The 19,527-nt window shown below is 36.4% G+C and overlaps 1 protein-coding gene and 1 long non-coding RNA gene across 2 annotated transcripts; one reads left to right on the forward strand and one right to left on the reverse strand.

Annotated features, from left to right (window-relative positions):
* The first annotated feature begins 15,813 nt into the window (after window positions 1-15,813).
* LOC110878905 (protein FAR1-RELATED SEQUENCE 8-like) lies at window positions 15,814-17,749 on the forward strand. Its single transcript, XM_022127294.2, has 2 exons — window positions 15,814-16,024; window positions 16,302-17,749. Exons 1-2 carry the CDS (start codon window positions 16,016-16,018, stop codon window positions 17,331-17,333), a joined length of 1,041 nt encoding a protein of 346 aa, XP_021982986.1. The 5' UTR covers window positions 15,814-16,015; the 3' UTR covers window positions 17,334-17,749.
* Window positions 17,407-19,047, reverse strand: LOC110878906. Its single transcript, XR_002558312.2, has 3 exons — window positions 18,883-19,047; window positions 18,703-18,781; window positions 17,407-17,843 (listed from the first exon to the last, which is right to left on the reverse strand). It is a non-coding gene; the product is annotated as an uncharacterized LOC110878906 (long non-coding RNA).
* Between the last annotated feature and the right edge of the window lie 480 nt (window positions 19,048-19,527).

A 19,527-nucleotide genomic window follows, 5' to 3' on the forward strand; every position in this document is an offset into this window, starting at 1 on the left:
GAAAGGCATATTCCGCGAGAATATCGGATGTTGGTCAACTTTATTGACATTGTAACGGTTATATGAGCTGAAGACCCGGTTTTATAGTCAATAAGCACGTGGAAAACAAGTAGAAACAGCCCCCAACATTCAGAATGGAATATTCCCAGCATCCCGGAATAATAGGAGAGTTAGTTTCTTATTTGTAACTATAAATAGAAGGCCAGATCAATAGGAACACACACTTCACACTCTACTCTCGAACTCACACTTCTTTTTCCTTTCTATTACGCACAAACACTCAACACTTGTAATCGTTGTACCACTTAGCATTGATCTGAGCCATATCCTGCACTGTATCCTGGTTATTCAAGCAATAAGAAGAACAAGGCAGCCGACGATTGTCAGCTCCCGAGGTTTTATGCCGGAGATCTAGATTGATCAAGGGCTTTCCTCGTATATCTCGTGTCAACCTTTACATTTCTGCTCATTGTTTGATTGTTGATACAGCTCGGTATCCTGAGCTATATCCTGAAACTGTTTTTTTTGTAAACAACTTAACCAACATATTTTTCACGAACACTTCTAGCACACTACCTCACTTAACTAATTTGATCACTTAATTACTTAGGTAATTTTTTACCAAAACAATTTGGCGCCCACCGTGGGGAAAGTGGTGCTATTCTTGCTAAAATCGTTACTTGGTTTTCTTTTTTCGAAACTTTTTGCACAATTATTTTCAATGGTCTCAAAATCAAACATGAGCTCTTCAACCATGCCTACTACTACCTCGGCAACAACTGGTTTGGTGCTTCCTCCTCCTCCACAAGTTCAAGCTCCTTAGAGAGAAATGAAAGCCAAATATCCTGAGACACTCCTCCCGCTCAGAATGTCAACAGATCTGGTGTTCCAGGGAGAACTCCTGTTATGGTTTCTAATGATGAAATTTTAACTTTGTTTGGTGATATACAGGATCAAATGAAGAAACAACAGGAGACTAACCAAGTCATAATGAAGGAAATACAACTCTTGAAGTCCAACTCCAAGAGACCTGCTGAGGATACTGATACCCATCTGCAGGCCAGGATGTTGAACTTTAGTTCAGCAGTATATACTGAGGATAATCAGGGTAATATCATACCGAGTCGTTCTCAGAGCAATATTCCGGAGATAACCTTAACGGCTAGAATGTCGACTGTGAGGGATCCAAGATATGCTCCAGGATACGCTCCAAGATATGGCTAGAATCGCCAAAATGGTAACTTGTCTGTTAACACCAGTATCCTTGTTACTAATAATCGTGGATCATTGCAGGATACAGGTGTGACATCAGCGATAACCAGAGAGCTTCAAAAGTTAAAGGATATGATATCAAGTGTGCCTGGGATAGTGCAGCCCCGGAAGTATCCCGGGATAGTCACAACATATCCCGCTTTGCTCACCCCATTTGTGATGTAGAAATCCCAAAGAGATTCCAGAATCCCAACGTGAAGCCGTATGATGGGATGACGGATCCTGAGGAACATATTGCCCTGTATAGGGAGAGGATGGAGATTAACCCTATCCCGTCAGATCTTAAAGAAGCATGCTTGTGGAAGGGCTTCGGTTCTCCTTTAACAGGATCAGCCTGATATGGCTTCTAAATGTTCCACCTTATTCAATTACATCGTTTGCTCATTTAGTTAATTTATTTAATAGTCAATTTTCTTGCAGCAGGAGCTTTGAAAAACAAACAAGTGATCTTTACAGGATAGCACAGGGACCTCAAGAATCCCTGTGGGACTATGTAAACAAATTTAGTAGAGAATCCCTGGATATCCCGAACCTTGATGTTGCCATGGCAGTACAAGCGTTCAAAATGGGGTTACAGAAGGATTCTCAGTTTTATCAAGATCTTGTGATGAATCCTTGCAGGAACTTGGACAAAGCTTGGAACAGGGCCTTAAGATACATAAGGCTCGAGGATGACAAGAAAATGCAAGAGAGGATGAATGCATCCTCAACATATGAATCAACTAACAGGAAGTCAGAATCCTCGTACAAACCATACTGCTCTAAGCCGTATGGTAGAAACGATAATAAGAAAGTGAATGCTGTTGAAGACGAGGATCCTGAGGAGTATCCTGAGGAGTATCCTGAGTTATCTGAATATTGTTTTTCTATTAATATACCTGAACTAATGTATGCTATGCAGGGTTTAGGAGACAAATCCAGGTGGCCTCGGAAGAATCAACAAAAGGCTGATTGGAAGGATAAGTCCAAATGGTGTTCCTTCCATGAAGATTTTGAGCATATTACAGAGGATTGCATAGCCCTGAGGAAGGAAATAAGCTACCTACTAAGCAAAGGATATCTGAAGGATCTTCTGGGCAGAAAGAAGAATAAGGGTCAGGATATTGAGAAGGATCCTGAATGAGCAGCATCACCTCCCGCCGACGCCAAGATAATTAACTTTATTCAGGAGGGTCCGATATCTGCGAAACTTTTTATTCTGCAGCCAAAAGACATGCAAAGGAAGCTAAAGCCGAAAGAGGGGAAAGACCAACCAGGATGACGACCCCCGCAGCTGATAAAGTGATCACTTTTGATAGTGATGACAGGGATACTGTCCAGGATCCTCACCATGATGCTCTGGTAATAACATTATATGTGGCTAACCATTTTGTACGTAGGATATCGGTGGACAATGGAAGCTCCGTCAACATAATCCATGTAACACCCCAACCCAGCTAGGGTTGACGTGTCACTCTTACAGATATCAAAACTAAAAACCAATCCATAGCATTAAATAAAAGATCCTAATTACATTTATTACATTACTGAAATAAGAATCTTGGCCAGCAACTTCCTAACGCTCCTCACTGAAATCCCAGATCATCCCATATTACCTGTATAACAAATAGGAAAAACACAAAAAGAAAAATACGGCTGAGCCAAAAATTGCCTAGTAACGGAGAAATCAATAGTACAAGTAAAGTCATATCAACGGAAGCAAAACATAGCAAAACTAAGACATAACTGAAACGAGATTACTGACACGAGTACTGAAAACAAATGGAGACAAAAGACTAATACAAAAACTGATACACGAACCGATCTGAAACATTAACAAAAACTAATACGGAAACAAAAGTCAGCCATATACATAACTGATACCGAACCCAACACAAAACTGTTGAAGAGACTTATACATCGTTGACCACGGTGACTAAAATATGTTATCTTGTATAAACAAACTTATTGAAAACATCGTTTAAATGATCTAGTATCTGTATAACTTGAAAAGTTTCTAACCTATCATTTGTAGTTTTTAAATGAAACGTTTATACAAATCCAAGAAATAATAACTATCGAATATTTTAAACAGCATTTAATAAAGCTATTATTTTTAAAACAAGGTACTTGGCAAAAGTATTTTCTTATATTGAGTGTTTGAATTTTATGAAAATAAAATAGTTTATCACATTTTATAGCAATTCAACATTAGACAAAAAAAAGAACTATTTCCTAACTTTGAAAAATTATAATTTAGAAAATAGAATGAATGTAATAAACTGGATTTCAAATGAAATACATATAAAAGTTACGTAAACTGACATGCAAAGCCGATACAAAAACAAAACGAAAAAAAATGTAAGCCTAGACATTTTAAATACCATTAAAAATAATATAATCTTTAAAAGAACGGACCGTTGAAGCTATTATATTTAAAATAAACGTTTAGATTCAAAGCCATCTCTATTAATTAATCAAATTTCATAAGTTATTATTTAATTAAAATAACTACTTGTATCGCTTTGTTGATTTATATTTAATAACCAAGATAATCTAGATAACTTGATTTTAAATGTAGAATAATTTAATCCTTACGAAATTTCTCAAACCGATCGGAAAAATGGACACGGAACAAAGATAGATTCAACAAAAAAATATCAACAGACACCGAATCAAATACTGAAATTGTCGGACACATACTAAACGTATAACACGGAATCTAAATCCAAACTGAGACCGATACTGATCGAGACAAATCTGATACAAACCGGCACATATACTGAGTCAAAACAGACATAGCTAATACATAACAGAATCGGATACTGAACACAATCAAAAGCATAATTAACCCAATACACAATCGAAAACATAACCGGATGCATACAAACATACCAGACATATCAGAACAGATACTTAACATATTCACATACAGAAACATATACTAACTTACACGACGACTGTATATCAACAAAATAAGTCGTGTAACACAGAAGCACCCAGAGCCAGAAACAGAAACAGACTGGTACATAGCTAGCTAGTATATGCACCTATGACATGGTGAGTGTGGCGTTCACCCCTTATTCCATCTCCAGACAAACAAACTCAAACTCAGAGCTAAGATCGATCTATACGCCTCTAGTGGCCAAGGTGCTACATAAGCACAAGCTAGAGACGCCGTGAACTTTTACTATGCACTGTCACGATAAGTGCCATGCCGTTGACGCCCAAACGACAAGCCAAACATGCTCGGGTGACAGAGTACAAATACTAAGGCCTTGTAAATAATCTACAGGCAACTGAATATAAAACTAATAGGAACATGCGACCATGATTACAAGTCTGAGGTATAGCATGCTACAACACACTAATAAATGAGCCGACAAATGCAATACAACTCAGATGACGCATCACATATCAAACAAAATATAAGTGTCAAACCATGGTAATCAGACTTTAAAACAAGGACAAAAATTCGTGCTAAAGAGTAACGAAAAATAAGATTATCCTACGATAAAAGGCCCATGAATTCGTACTCATAAAAGGGATTGGAAATTATACTATGATGAAAAGAAAACAGAATCCGTACTGTGAAGTGACGGATATGATTAAGAGAAATACTATAATGATAAGACCAAAGAATCCGTACCATATAGAGTAAAACAAAAGCAAAAATCCATAAATCGAGTCGTCCTCAAAAATTATGCACACCTAAATCCCGCGTTACATGATTAGTTATAATCTATTTAATTTACAAGTTGGCTCTTTGAATTTTCTCCCGGCGACTAAGTATTTCATTCTCAAACATTTTTTAGCCTGATATACGTAGTAAATAAAATGACTATTATTTTATACTAAATATTCTCAATTAGGGACTATATTTGCTGAATATTTAGGAAAAAATATACGTATGTATACATAAAGTGTAAGTTTTATATAGGAGAATTCTAAATTCTAAAACAATCAAGTTATATACGCACATCCATACACATATAATATACACGCATACGTATATATAATATATTTAAACTCCATGCACATAACATACATTCACACACCACATATGTATAACAGACATGCACATCAGTCACACACACCCATGTTTTAGATTAATATATTATGCACACTACATACACATTTAATATATATACTCATCACATGCAAGTTAAACTCACAGACACATGAGCACACTCACTTTACACACACTACATATATGAAGACATAGATGCATGCACATGCATACATAAATCACTTACATAATGTTAAACAAACACACACATTCTCGTAGATATTAAAGCCATACTCATACGCATGCAATAATACCCACACCAAGATCATTCATATATACATAAAACACATACACATTCACCCACACAAGGTGATATACACCTACCTGCAACAAGCATTATACACACATACAAATCAACACACACATACCCCATCGACACACAAATATATACAATCAGTTTGATAACTAGGATACAATCAAGTTCCATATTTTAGTCCAAACGAAACGTACGCGTATCCTTATTTTTCTTTTGTTCTTGTGTATTTTAGTTCAACTTTGGAATTAGATGTCTTAGTCGCCGGAAAGAACTCAAGGTCACCCCAAAAAAAAGGATTTTAGTAAACGTGATCGGAATTATTACCTGAACCGATCTGATAAACAGAACATATTAGAGCGACGCCAGTTGCGGGCAAAACCGAAGACGGTCAGGCGGCGGTGGTGAAGTTGCAGCGGTCTCGGGGCGCAAACGTGTTAAACTAGGCGGAGTAATACGATGGTAGAGTGTGACGGCGACGACTGAATAGCGGCTGCGACGGACTCGCGTATAGGCGGTGCAACGGTGGTGTTCATGCTGAACAAAATGGTCACCAAGGAATGTGATGATGTGGTGGTATTCTTCAGGCGGAGCAAGGATGATACGGTGGTGAGTGGCGGAGGCGGTTCACAGCCGCTGGAGAATGGTGGTGCGACGTGACGGGAAGTTCGATAGGGACAAATTCAGAAGCGATTACAATGGCAATGTTTGAAGGGTTATTTTTAGAGTTTATGTGGAATTCCATAAGTTAATATGGATGAACAAAATTTTCTCCAATTCTCAAAGATTCTAATCATCATCGACGGTTACGGAAATGAAATGTTTGCGCGAGATCCGAATTACACGGAACTGACAAGGCTATTCAAGATGGTCTTAAAACTTTAATCTTTATTTTATTTTATTTACACAATGTATAAAAATGAGCCTTTTTGCTTAATTTAAATGCCAATAGACCCTAATTATTACAACTTAGTTAACACGTTGATGTCATTTATTTATTAGTTTTTAAATAAATATTTAGTATTTTAGGCTTTTCGGATTTCGGGTACTACAATCCAACTAGAGACGTTGAAAAGGATGAATGTATCTCCAATGGATATCACTTCAAACTCTACTGTACTCGTCGGCTTTGGTGGAGAAGCCAGGAATACCGTGGGAGAGATAAAGCTAACAATGTATGTTGAAGGGGTCAACTCGATACAACGTTTCTGTGTGATGGACTCCCTATCCTGCTATAACATCATACTAGGCGGCCATGGATTCATGATATGAAGGCTGTGCCGTCAACTCATCATCAATGCATCAAGATCCCTACCCCTTGGAGGGTTGTTAAGGTTGATAGTGATCAGCAAGAGGCAAAAGAATGTTACTCATCCTCAATGAAATCCTCAACCAAACCTAATGCAGCATAGCAATCAAAGATGCGGGCCCAAGATATCATGGAGGCTTCGGAGCAAGATATGCAAAAAGTTATCTTGGATCAGGATAATCCTGATATCTCGGTGCTCATGGGAACCAATATCCCTCAGGATATTGAAGAACAATTAACTAACTTTTTGAAGTGCAGGATGTCAACATTTGCATGGAAGCATGAGGATATGACAGGTATATCCAAGGATGTTATAACACACAAGCTTGGTATTGATAGGTCATTCAAGCCTGTCCAACAGAAAAGAAAGAAATTTGCTCCAGAATGAAACGCAATTATTCAAGAAGAGGTTGAAAGACCATTGAAGTCCAAGATGATAAGGGAAGTCAAATTTCCCAAGTGGCTAGCAAATGTGGTCGTAGTTCAAAAGAAGAATGGGAAATGAAGAGTTTGTGTAGATTACATCGACTTGAACAAAGCATGTCCTAAAGACCCATTCCCTCTGCCTCATATAGACTCGATGGTGGATGTCGCTGCCGGTCATGAAATGTTAACCTTCATGGATGCATCCTCAGGATTCCAGCAGATCCAAATGGAACCTTCAGCCCAGGAGGATACTGCTTTCATGACACCAACAGGTATTTACTGTTATACTGCTATGCCTTTTGGTTTAAAAAATGCAGGTGCAACGTACCAGAGATTGGTGAACATGATGTTTAAAGACAAACTGGGGGACACAATGGATGTGTACATTGACGATATGGTAGTCAAATCCAAGAAGGCTGAGGATCATCTCCAGGATATTAAAGGAGCATTTGATATCCTGGACCAGTATAATATGAAACTAAATCCTGCCAAGTGCCATTTTGGAGTGGGGCATGAAAGTTTTTAGGATACATGGTGACTAAAAGGGGGATAGAAGCAAGCCCGGAGCAGATTAAAGCTATCTTGGATATCAAGTCACCTTCAAATATGAAAGATGTTCAAAGATTAACAGGGCGAGTAGCAGCATTAAACAAATTTATATCAAGATCCTCGGAAAAATGTAAGGAATTCTACGATATCCGGAAGAAGAATAAGAGGTTCGAGTGGGGAGAAAAGCATGAAGCAGCCCTACAGGAATTAAAGCAATATCTTTCAACCGCACCTCTATTAATGAAGCCTGAGGATGGTGAACCATTATCCCTATATCTCGCAGTATCAGGGAATGCAGTAAGTGCTGTCCTTGTAAAGGATCATGAAGGTCAGCAGTATCCTGTTTATTATGTTAGCAAAAGTTTATTAGATGCTGAAACTAGATATTCTCATTTAGAAAAGTTAATATTAGCCCTAGTTATGGCATCAACTAAGCTTAGACATTATTTTGAGACACATAGGATTCATGTTAAAACTAATTATCCTGTTAAGAATGTGCTTAGGAAACCTGAGATGTCAGGTAGATTGGCTAAATGGTCGGTAAAGTTAAGTGCCTATGATCTAGTGTACGAACCTAGAAATGCCATAAAATCCCAGGCTTTAGCTGACTTTGTGGCTGATTTCAGTAGTGATATTCAAAATGAAGTAGACTTAGAAGTGCAACAACTAGGAGAATCTTCAGAATCCTGGACATTATATACTGATGGTGCCTCTAATGTTAGAGGAGTAGGATTGGGTATACTACTAAAATCGCCACAGGGGGACATAATACCCCAGGCTATTAGATGTGAATTTCCTGCCACTAATAATGAAGCAGAATATGAGGCTTTGATTGCAGGATTAGAATTGGCTAAGAACATGAATATTAAAAGTTTGCAAGTATATGTTGACTCCTTGTTAATCACTAATCATTTTAATGGATCCTATGCAGTTAAAGGTGAGAAGTTAATCGAATAGCTCGATATTCTCAAAAAATTAGCAGGATATTTCGATGTTTTTACACTTGAACAGGTACCAAGAGAGGATAATGCTGAAGCGGATGCCTTGGCAAACTTAGGATCATCAGTCAGGATACCGGAGGGAACCCAAATACCGATACTTCATATCCTGTATCCTGCTATGGATCCCTTCAAAGCTCAGGATAAAGAGGTAACAAGCATCCAGGATTCTGGTCATGATCCTGAGAAGGATACTGGATCCTGGATGACTCCAATCATAAGATATCTCAAGGAAGGACACATTCCTGAAGACGAAAATCCTAAGGCATTTAGGATGAAGGTATCACGATTCACCATTATAAATAATATTTTGTATAAGAAATCTCTTGCAGGTCCATACCTAAGATGCTTGAAGGATCCTGAGGCCATGGAAGTGCTTCAGGATACACACAAAGGGGATTGTGGTAACCATACTGGGGGCAGATCTTTATTCTCAAAGGTGTTGAGAACAGGATACTATTTGCCGACAATGAAGAAAGATGCTGCAAAATATGCTCGAAGGTGTGATACATGTCAAAGGCATAGTAACATACTACATCAACCAGCTGAACCACTATATCCTGTAGCTTCCCCTTGGCCGTTCATGAAATGGGGGATGGATATAGTAGGGAAGTTACCAAAAGCTCCGGGAGGAAAAGTCTTTATGCTAGCAATGACGGATTATTTCTCTAAGTGGGTTGAAGCTGAAGCATTTGTCCAAGTTAGAGACCAAGAAGTAGTATCCTTCATAAAGAAGAATATCCTGACCAGGTTTGGAGTACCAGCTGAAATCATTTGTGATAATGAATCTCAGTTTATAAGCAAGAGAACTACTGACTTTTGCAAGAGTTGGGGAATCAAGATGATCACATCCACCTCGGTACATCCTCAAGCAAACGGACAAGCTGAATCCTCAAACAAGATAATTGTCAATAACTTAAAGAAGAGACTCGGAGCCAAAAAAGGAAGATGGGCAGAAGAATTACCCTTTGTTTTGTGGGCTGATAGGACAACGGTAAAGAATGCAACAGGCCAAACCCCGTTTTCCTTGGTATTTGGAGCAGAAGCAATGATTCCAACGGAAATGGCGATACCTACCGCAAGATCTATCCTACAGGATCCTGAACAGAATCCTGAAGTCTTATGTCAAGATTTGGATACTATAGATGAAAAAAGGGATGCAGCAAGGCTAAGGATGGCAGCATATCAACAAAGAATACCCAGAGCATATAACAAGAATATAAGGACTAGGAGAGTTCGAGTTGGTGATTGGGTGCTAAGAAAGGCTTTTCAAAATACCACTAATCCTGCCGATGGCAAGCTAGCTCCAAAATGGGAAGGACCATATGAAGTTGAGTCAGAAGCAGGGAAAGAAGCATATAGACTCAAGAATATGGAAGGGGATATGCTACCGAGATCCTGGAATGTAATACACTTAAAGCTCTATTTCAAGTAAGAATAGAATTTAATTTCTATCTCAGAGTGGTATGTATTCTATCTCTTTTAAATATATTTGTGTATTATCTTGAACCCAATACTGAGTTAGGCATCGGAGGGGTGTTAGCCAAGCTAACATCCACCTTAGTTTACAATTGTTTTGCAGCATATGCTCCGGGATATAGCTTCAGGATATGCACTCAGGATAACTCAAAAGATTAGAGGATTGGCCCCCTCTCTCACGTTTAAGGGATCCTGATCCCTTCAAAGGTTTAAAGGTTTTCACCTTTCTCACGAATTGGGTTTAAACACCCCGCCTGGAGCGCAAGTTATCCAGGGATAGTTCAAGGTGGCGGGACCAGTTCATGTAAAAGTGGCTGACAATTTCGTTACTGTTGGCTATACCCTGGATCCTTAAGGTATATGAGGATTGATCACCCTCTCTCGCAAAAGGGTATTTTCATACTCTCTAAGGTTTAAAGGTTTTCACTTTTCTAAGTCTTGGAGTTTATACACTCCCGCCTGTAGCGCACGAAAACAAGAGTGTTTTCACACTCTTCTAAGGTTTAAAGGTTTTCACCTTTCTAAGTTTTGGGGTTTCCACATCCCCGCCTGTAGCGCACGAAAATTTGGGATTTTCCCCAGGATACTAAGGGTTTATCCCCAGTACGCTAAGGGTTTATTCCCAGTAAAACTAAAGTTTTTAACAAGATTGCAAAGATACGACAAGCTGTGATTACACACGTTCTTTTGCGGATAAGAAGCTATGAAGTTTAATCTGTAAGTGAAGAAATACTCAAGTATGTCATGCACTGATGCAATATCCTGCACAGACAGGGGACATCCATGCCGGGAACATTGCAAAGGATTCAAAGGTTAAGGTTGGAAATTACTGCCTAAGTGTTTCTGGTATGATTTATTATTCTTCAAGTCTCGAAAACCTTATCTAAATGATCTAAGTTTTCTAAAAAGTCATATTCAACCAAGTTTTGTCTAACATTTAGAAGACATTTCATCAGTATCCTGACCAGGATATTTGATCAGGATATTCAAAACATACTTTTCAAAATAAAAACATAATAAATAAGACTAAAAGGTCAATTTATTATCAGTCCAAAAGATTGTATTCTTGGTTTCATCTCAAAAAGAGACCCATTCACCAAGAACACAATTAAGTTTTTAAAGCATATTTACATAAATAGTTGAAAGCTTCATCCTGAAAACATAGGATCCCTCCACCTTCAACTGTCAAACTATTCTACTTGCAGGAAATTAAAATTGTTCTAAGTGCAGGACGACCGGATGATTTAGACCCTACAAAATACAGGTATCATTAAAGACAAAATACAGGTTCAGTATATGTGTACGGGATACAGGATCTGGATGCTTACCTTGTTAGGGAAAGAGATCATGGGCTCGATGGATTCCATGAAGCCAAGGTCACCATAAGAGAAACCTTTGGCAGCAGCAGCGGAGGGCTTAGAGCTGATGGCAACATATGGCTCCTTTTTCACCAAGGCAGGCTTAGAAAAGCTGTCAAGCTCCTCTAGATCAAAAGTAGCAGGGTCCTTGATGGAATCTGCGTAAAAGGGAGTAATTATAATTTCGTTACATGATAGTATTATGAAGTAACCAAACCTATGCAGGAATATTTAACAGATATCCTTACCAGACATGTTGGAATGACTAAAAAAAATATATCCGTTGGAATCAGGATATCCAACAGTTATATTTTTTGGGACAATTGTTATGGGTGAAATTCTGAGCCCATATCCTGACTTTGTATCTTGATTTTTTATTAGTTGTATATGATAAGGATATCGGATCAGGATACCGGATCAGGATACCGGATCAGGATACCGTATCAGGATATCGGGCCAGGATATTGGTAATATCCTGAGGCAGTATCCTGACTATTACTAACGATTGGCTTGTAAAACGTTGGTTGCAAGGTACCAACGTTAAAAGATTTGATCTACCTAAAGATTCGCTCAAGATGGTTGAAAAATGGACGTTGATGGTGGAAGAATGGGTCTTGTAACGGTCAGAATAGAAGAAAGGCATATTCCGCGAGAATATCGGATGTTGGTCAACTTTATTGACATTGTAACGGTTATATGAGCTGAAGACCCAGTTTTATAGTCAATAAGCATGTGGAAAACAAGTAGAAACAGCCCCCAACGTTCAGAATGGAATATTCCCAGCATCCCGGAATAATAGGAGAGTTAGTTTCTTATTTGTAACTATAAATAGAAGGCCAGATCAATAGGAACACACACTTCACACTCTACTCTCGAACTCACACTTCTTTTTCCTTTCTATTACGCACAAACACTCAACACTTGTAATCGTTGTACCACTTAGCATTGATCTGAGCCATATCCTGCACTGTATCCTGGTTATTCAAGCAATAAGAAGAACAAGGCAGCCGACGATTGTCAGCTCTCGAGGTTTTATGCCGGAGATCTAGATTGATCAAGGGCTTTCCTTGTATATCTCGTGTCAACCTTTACATTTCTGCTCATTGTTTGATTGTTGATACAGCTCGGTATCCTGAGCTATATCCTGAAACTGTTTTTGTAAACAACTTAACCAACATATTTTTCACGAACACTTCTAGCACACTACCTCACTTAACTAATTTGATCACTTAATTACTTAGGTAATTTTTGACCAAAACAGTAGACGCGTGTCTCATTAAGTATCGTCATAATCTTTTCCAACTCTTGATATGATCATGTATTTTTCATAGATCAGACATGATTCGAATAACCGTAACATTTATGACGAAACACATATGATTACAATTAACAAATTAGGCGAATCAGATCCTAATTTCAATATAACGTAACTTCTATAATGGTAACTTCATCAAAGTATTCATGATTCCGAACGGCCATCTTTTCTATAATGAAACGCAAACGATCACAAATTAATAGGATTGGACCGTAAGAAAAATGGCTTGATGAACTTTAATGAAAACGATACCATATGAGCCGATTGAATGAATAAGAAATAGGGTTTGATGAACTTTAATGAGAAACTATTGATCATAGATTAGATTTTTTTGTGAAAGATGGAAAAAACCCCATTCGTATCAGTTTCCCGTTAATCATTCCTTCAACATAGTATACACTTAGCACATATTCTTGTGTCCACTAAATATATAATACATATAATACACATAATATACACTTAGCACATAATCTCGTGTCCACTAAATATATATATTTTTCTCTAAAAATATATATACTTAATATTGTTTTTATACTTGAAGAAATCCTTATTTCTTACTTGTAATTTTTGTATAAAAATTAGGAAACCTTTGTAAATATTTTTAGGTGAATTTTTTTGGGGAATAAGTTTAACCAAAAGTTATAATTTTCTAAGTGTCAAAATTTTATAAAAATTTTGATATAGTTTCCCCTAAAAATGGAGGTTTCCCATGTTTTTAAAACATGTGTTTATTTTCTTTTCATCATCAAAATCAATTTCCAACAAATTTCACAAGTAGCATACACTAAAATCACCAAGAAAAACCTTATGATGAACTTGATTTTTGTTAAAAATGTGTAGTCTTTTAGATCTATACTTACATACAAGGATCTTCCAAAAAACAAGTGCTCTTGTTAAATTTAAACAAACTTGTTATGAAACTTTAACTTACTAAGTAAACCATCCATGAGTTTTACGATTTCAAAACCATGAAAAACATATTCTAAAACCATTTTTATGTTCATTTTAAGGATCATTATGTTCATCATCAAGTTTCATCATGGATCTTTCAAGATCCATGCTTAAACTTGTTAGATCTAAGCTTCTAACAAGCTTACACATGATGGATCTAACCAAAAACACAAGATTCAACATTCACAACTTTATCACATACATCAAACAACTTCAAAACAACTTATTTTCACTTAGATTATGTTAGATCTTTAAGTTACCATCTTTAAAAGTTTATGTTCTTTGAAAGTGTAACTTGTACATAAGCTTATCTTGAAGTAAAATAGAGATTTTGAAGCTTACTACTAGCTCTAGTGGCTAGGGAAGTGGCAAGAACAAGATGAAGAATGAAGAAAATGAGTGGATAAAAGCTCTCCAAGAAGGTCCTTGAACTTCCTTTGCTTCACACCTTCTTAGTTCACCTCCTAGCACCTTTGGATATCCTTAGAATGGCTTGAATATTGCTAGAAATGGTGATGTGTGTGGGTGTTTGTGGCCGTGAGGTAGGAAGAGAGGAAGGAGAAGAATGGTGAAAGTTTTGAATATAAGTTATGAGAATATGGTCTTTAGGTTAAGACTTATAATCCTCCAACATCTTATTACCCATTAGTTTCCTTGTCCCATATCAAGCTATCATACATAATATTTTAATGAGAAAGGATGTGGGCCCATGTTGGGGCCGGTCATGATAGGGGGAGGGGGTAAATTGTTAATTTTCAAAGTTAAAGATGTAAAGATGTACATTTGAAGGTTAATTGGTAGGTTAAGTGTGTTTAGGAGTTTTTATGATTGTTAAGGTGTTCTAGCATTATAACTAGCTTTATAACACTAAAATAATGCTTGTAGTCTATTTTTGGTGTTTTGGGTAGTGTCCGGTTATTCGTTCGGTTATTGGTTCGTTAAAGTGCTAAATAGTGCAGTTTTGCAAGGTATGAAGTACCTTTTGTGACAGTTTTCATTCCCGACACTTTACAAGTTATTCTGGACATTTAAACCTTAATTCTGCATGTTATTTTAGTGTTTATTTGTTGTTTTTGCTGAATTTCTGAAGAATTCTGCATTTAGAGTGCGTTTCGGGAACTTTTTAGTGTCGGTTTTAGCTTCCGGAAAGTGTTTATATTAACCTTTGTTCACCTACATAGTTTTCAACGTATTTTTGATGTTGGACCTACTTCTAAGTCCTAAATCTATTGCCTGATTGTTTTCTGCAGACATGTTGACGCAGCTTGTATAACTGGTGAGCTTACTAATCAATTCGACGCAACGCTTAAAGTATAGTATAATGTGACAGTTAATATATGAAACATGCATGAATTCAATTTCATATCAAATAAGCACATAATGTTGACGTGTAAACACATAAATGCAGGTAATAAATATTAATTAAAATAGTACGGAAATTACCGGTTTTGGGCCAGTTGTCACACATACATGGTTATAAAATTGTGTCCCGTACCCAGCCCAATACCCGTCTGGCAGGTAATTATCATCGGATATAGGGTATGCCCGTTAATTTGTTAAAAGATACCGATTGGGATTTTAGATACATTTCTTTTTTATTATTATAATTATTGTATAATTTTTATTTATATAACAACTATTATAAATCAAATATACCATTATATACATATATGTTTTATAAGTTTATAATTATAAATAGGGCAAAGTGAATATGTGGCTGTTTCACATCTAATCTTACATGTAAAACCATCCAAAACTACGTAGTTTTGTTAAAAATCCTTCCAAATTTCAATTCTTAATTAACCTAACTAAAAATTATCTATATCTTTTCAACTTTGGAGAACATCATCGTCCAGAACAATATTGTGAAAAATTGTGCGGCAATCATCCAAGAATTTCGTCCAATATTATTCAGCAATCATCTTCTTCAACAAATTCCAAACCCATTTCAAGCGAACATCCAACTAATAGCAATTGATTTCGATCAATCCACTTGCCAAGATCACTCTGCCGTACCTTAATTCGAACCCACTAATTTGATTTCCAACTGGTCGATCATGGAGGAGGTAAAGTGATATGATTTGAATTGAGATTATTGTTATTATTCTAAATTTTTGCATTTGATTACTTTCCAGCAATTTAAATTTTTAGTTTAAAATATGAATCAATATGGTGTACCTTAATTAGAACCCATGAAATTGATTTCCAGTTGGTCGATCATGGAAGTAACCTGTTATGATATGTAAAGTGATTGTTTTAATTCAAAATTTTTGCATACAATTACTTTCTAGCAACTTTGATTGATTAATTTAAAATACGAAGTTTTTACTTTTGTTCATACAGGAAAGGCATAACACATCGAATTTCAAATCACATCTGATTGAAGATATTGATGCGAATGGGTATTTGGTCATCAATAACAGCCCAAACGTTGAAACAGAGAAAATAACTGATGTAGACGTAGATTCTGGGTTTGATAATGAAGAAGCTAATGATGTAATGGGAATGGTTTTCGATTCTCCCGATGATGCATATGATTTCTACAATCGCTATGCGTTTTTACATGGATTTGGAATACGCATATCTTCGGATTATAAAAATAAGAGCACAAACGAGCCTTATCGAAAGATATTTGTGTGTAACAAAGAAGGTTTTAAAAACATGAAGTGTAATAGTTCTAATGGAGATGTTAAGAAACATCATAGAGATTTATGGACCGGGTATGAAGCATATATTCGGATTTCAAAAAGTAAAGAAAGGAAATGGTTCGTGGATAGATTTAATGACTCACATAATCATGAGCTAACTATTACTCCAACCAAAGTAATGAGACATTGGTCTCATGGGAAGTTTCACCGTGCAATGGCATGCAAAGCCCTAGTGACGGAACTTGGCCAATCCGGGTTGAAACCTTGTCAAATCAAGAAGGTCGTAAATACCATGAAAGATTCATATGAAAATGATGTCTCGTCAAAGCAATGTGCAGATATCTTAGCAGAGCAACGAAAACAATATAAAGGTAAGGAATTTTACGGGCTTATTAAACATTTCCAAGATAAACTAATAAAAGACCCTAATCTTTATTTTGTTGTGGATTTATTTGACGACGGGTCTCCAAGAAATATTTTCTGGGTTGACGGGAGATCAAGAGACTCATATATAAAATTTGGGGACATCGTTGTGTTTGATGTCACATATATGACCAACAAATTTAAGATGCCATTTGCTCCTTTTGTTGGGGTGAATCATCATGATCAGTCAATACTTTTTGTTGGGGTGAATCATCATGTGTTATGCTATATTTCATGTGGTTCTTTCTGGGTTGGGGTACTGGTGTATGATAAGTACATCAGATTAAGATTAAGAGAAGACTGAGAATTGGCTGGAATACAACATCAACATCAATAACAGTCGGCCATCGCTAGAGGAACAAAAGGAACGCAAGCGATAATCATTATTATACTCATATTAAACATGTCAAAATTCATTAAGTTATTATAAAACATGTCAAACGAACTTACAAACTGTATAATTACATTAATTACTAGTAACAATTACAAATAGAATACATAGTCACTAAATTGTTACATTAAATTCTCTCTGAGTGAACCGCACGAGATAATATCATGATAAATCAGCAGCTTGTTGCTGCAAGTGTCTTTCCTTAGTTGGGTCCGTTCTGTTGACTTTTGCTCCAGTTGGTTCTCCAATTGTCTATATCCAATTGATTCCTTGTTGGCTTCTGATTCACGAAGTTGAGACTGCAATGAAGATTCAAGTGATAAGAGTTACGGCTCATACAAAATATTGCAGACAAATGAAGAGTCGATCGCGACTTAACTCATCATAGCCTCTTGCACCTGGATGTATATCAGCTCTGAACACCTACAGATGGACACAAGTGAAATAGAGTAGAAAGAAGATAGGCAAATACAAAATAGACACGCATGTAATGATGAAATCAAGTGATTTAGGCAAATTACAAATTTTTGATAATGGTGCTCCATGTTAAGTGATCTAATGCACCTATGTTAGTTAATCAAGAATGAAGTACAAACATATAAATAAGTAACAAGATTACAAAAACACGCAATAGTGATGGGCTAATTTAAATTTGGAGAAGAAGTGAAAATCAAATTAAGCTTCCACATTAATCTCAATGGATATCCAGTATAAGGCACCTGTTCTATCATAATATGAGTGGTTCTAACAAGATAAACCTCCTAAAGAATTAAAGGTAAAATGTAAAGTACACATCTAATTGGTAAATTATCTAAGCATTTTTAGCATACATCTACAACGAATTATCGATGTTCTTCAAAATGATGAGATCTACGATGATCAAAATATCGCACACGGTACAAGGATGCCAGAAATCTAATAATCAGTCTAATGGAAGACAAGTAGTTATCTTCAAAATGATGAGATCTTCAAAATAATTTTTTTTAAATTTGTTTATTGGTATACAAAGGAATTACCATTCTGAAGACTAATAACGGAAGACAAGTAGTTATCCCATTTATTTTATGCTCTTGACAAAAGATCGAACAGTTGGTGTGCGTCACTAGCCAAACTTAAATCAAATCAATCGATTACTAAAATTTACAAACCACAAAATAAATTGCATAAAAGACAAACAATCATAATAGATTTTTCAATCAATCCGCAAATTAAAAAAAAGACAACTACGCAAAACAAAGAACTTCATATACAACAGCTTCGTATGACTAATACATATCTATACCTGTTTGATTCCATCGAGATACTGAAGTGCATCAACGATGATAGCGGAGAGATCTGTGCCTTTAAGAGTTAGGGTTTACCTGCACAGATCTGATCGAGTTAGGGGAAGAAGAAGGAAATTAGGACTAACTGCACCAGATCTGATCGAGTTAGGGGAAGAAGAAGGAATTTTAGGACGAACCTGATGAAGATCGATTGGGCAGAGCATGAGAAGGAGAGCAGAAACCCAATTTTGACGTGACCTGATGGAGCGAGATGAAGTTTGGAAGGAATTCTAACAAAACTACGTAGTTTTGGATGGTTTCACATGTAAGGTTAGACGTGAAACAGCCACATATTCACTTTGCCCTTATAAATATTAACATTATAACTTTTATATAGTCTTATTTGTATACTTTACAACACATAAAATATAAATAATATTATCAAATTATACTTCACAACACATAAAATATAAATAATATTCAAATACATATTTCAAAACAATAATCACATAATAAACTTACTAAAATAAGTCACTAATATTAAAGGCTTGAGGGAAAATAAAAATATAAATAAACGGGTATGTGATTTCGGGTAATTAGGTCGGATATTATCTAATCTCATACCCGTGAATTTTCTTAAAACTAATCCTATACCTAGACAATACCCGTCGGGATTCGGGTATACCCGTCCCATATGTTTCGGGGTTTTGAATATACCAGTCGGGCTCTAGTTTTTTTGACACCTCTATTCTCTACATAGAGTCTTAACTACTTAAGTGAGAACACACTACTTTTAAAAAACACCGTAAGTTTTTAAACGTTTACTTATATTTATTGAACAA

This window comes from Helianthus annuus, chromosome 6 (assembly GCF_002127325.2).
Source record: "Helianthus annuus cultivar XRQ/B chromosome 6, HanXRQr2.0-SUNRISE, whole genome shotgun sequence".
Taxonomy (NCBI): Eukaryota; Viridiplantae; Streptophyta; class Magnoliopsida; order Asterales; family Asteraceae; genus Helianthus; species Helianthus annuus.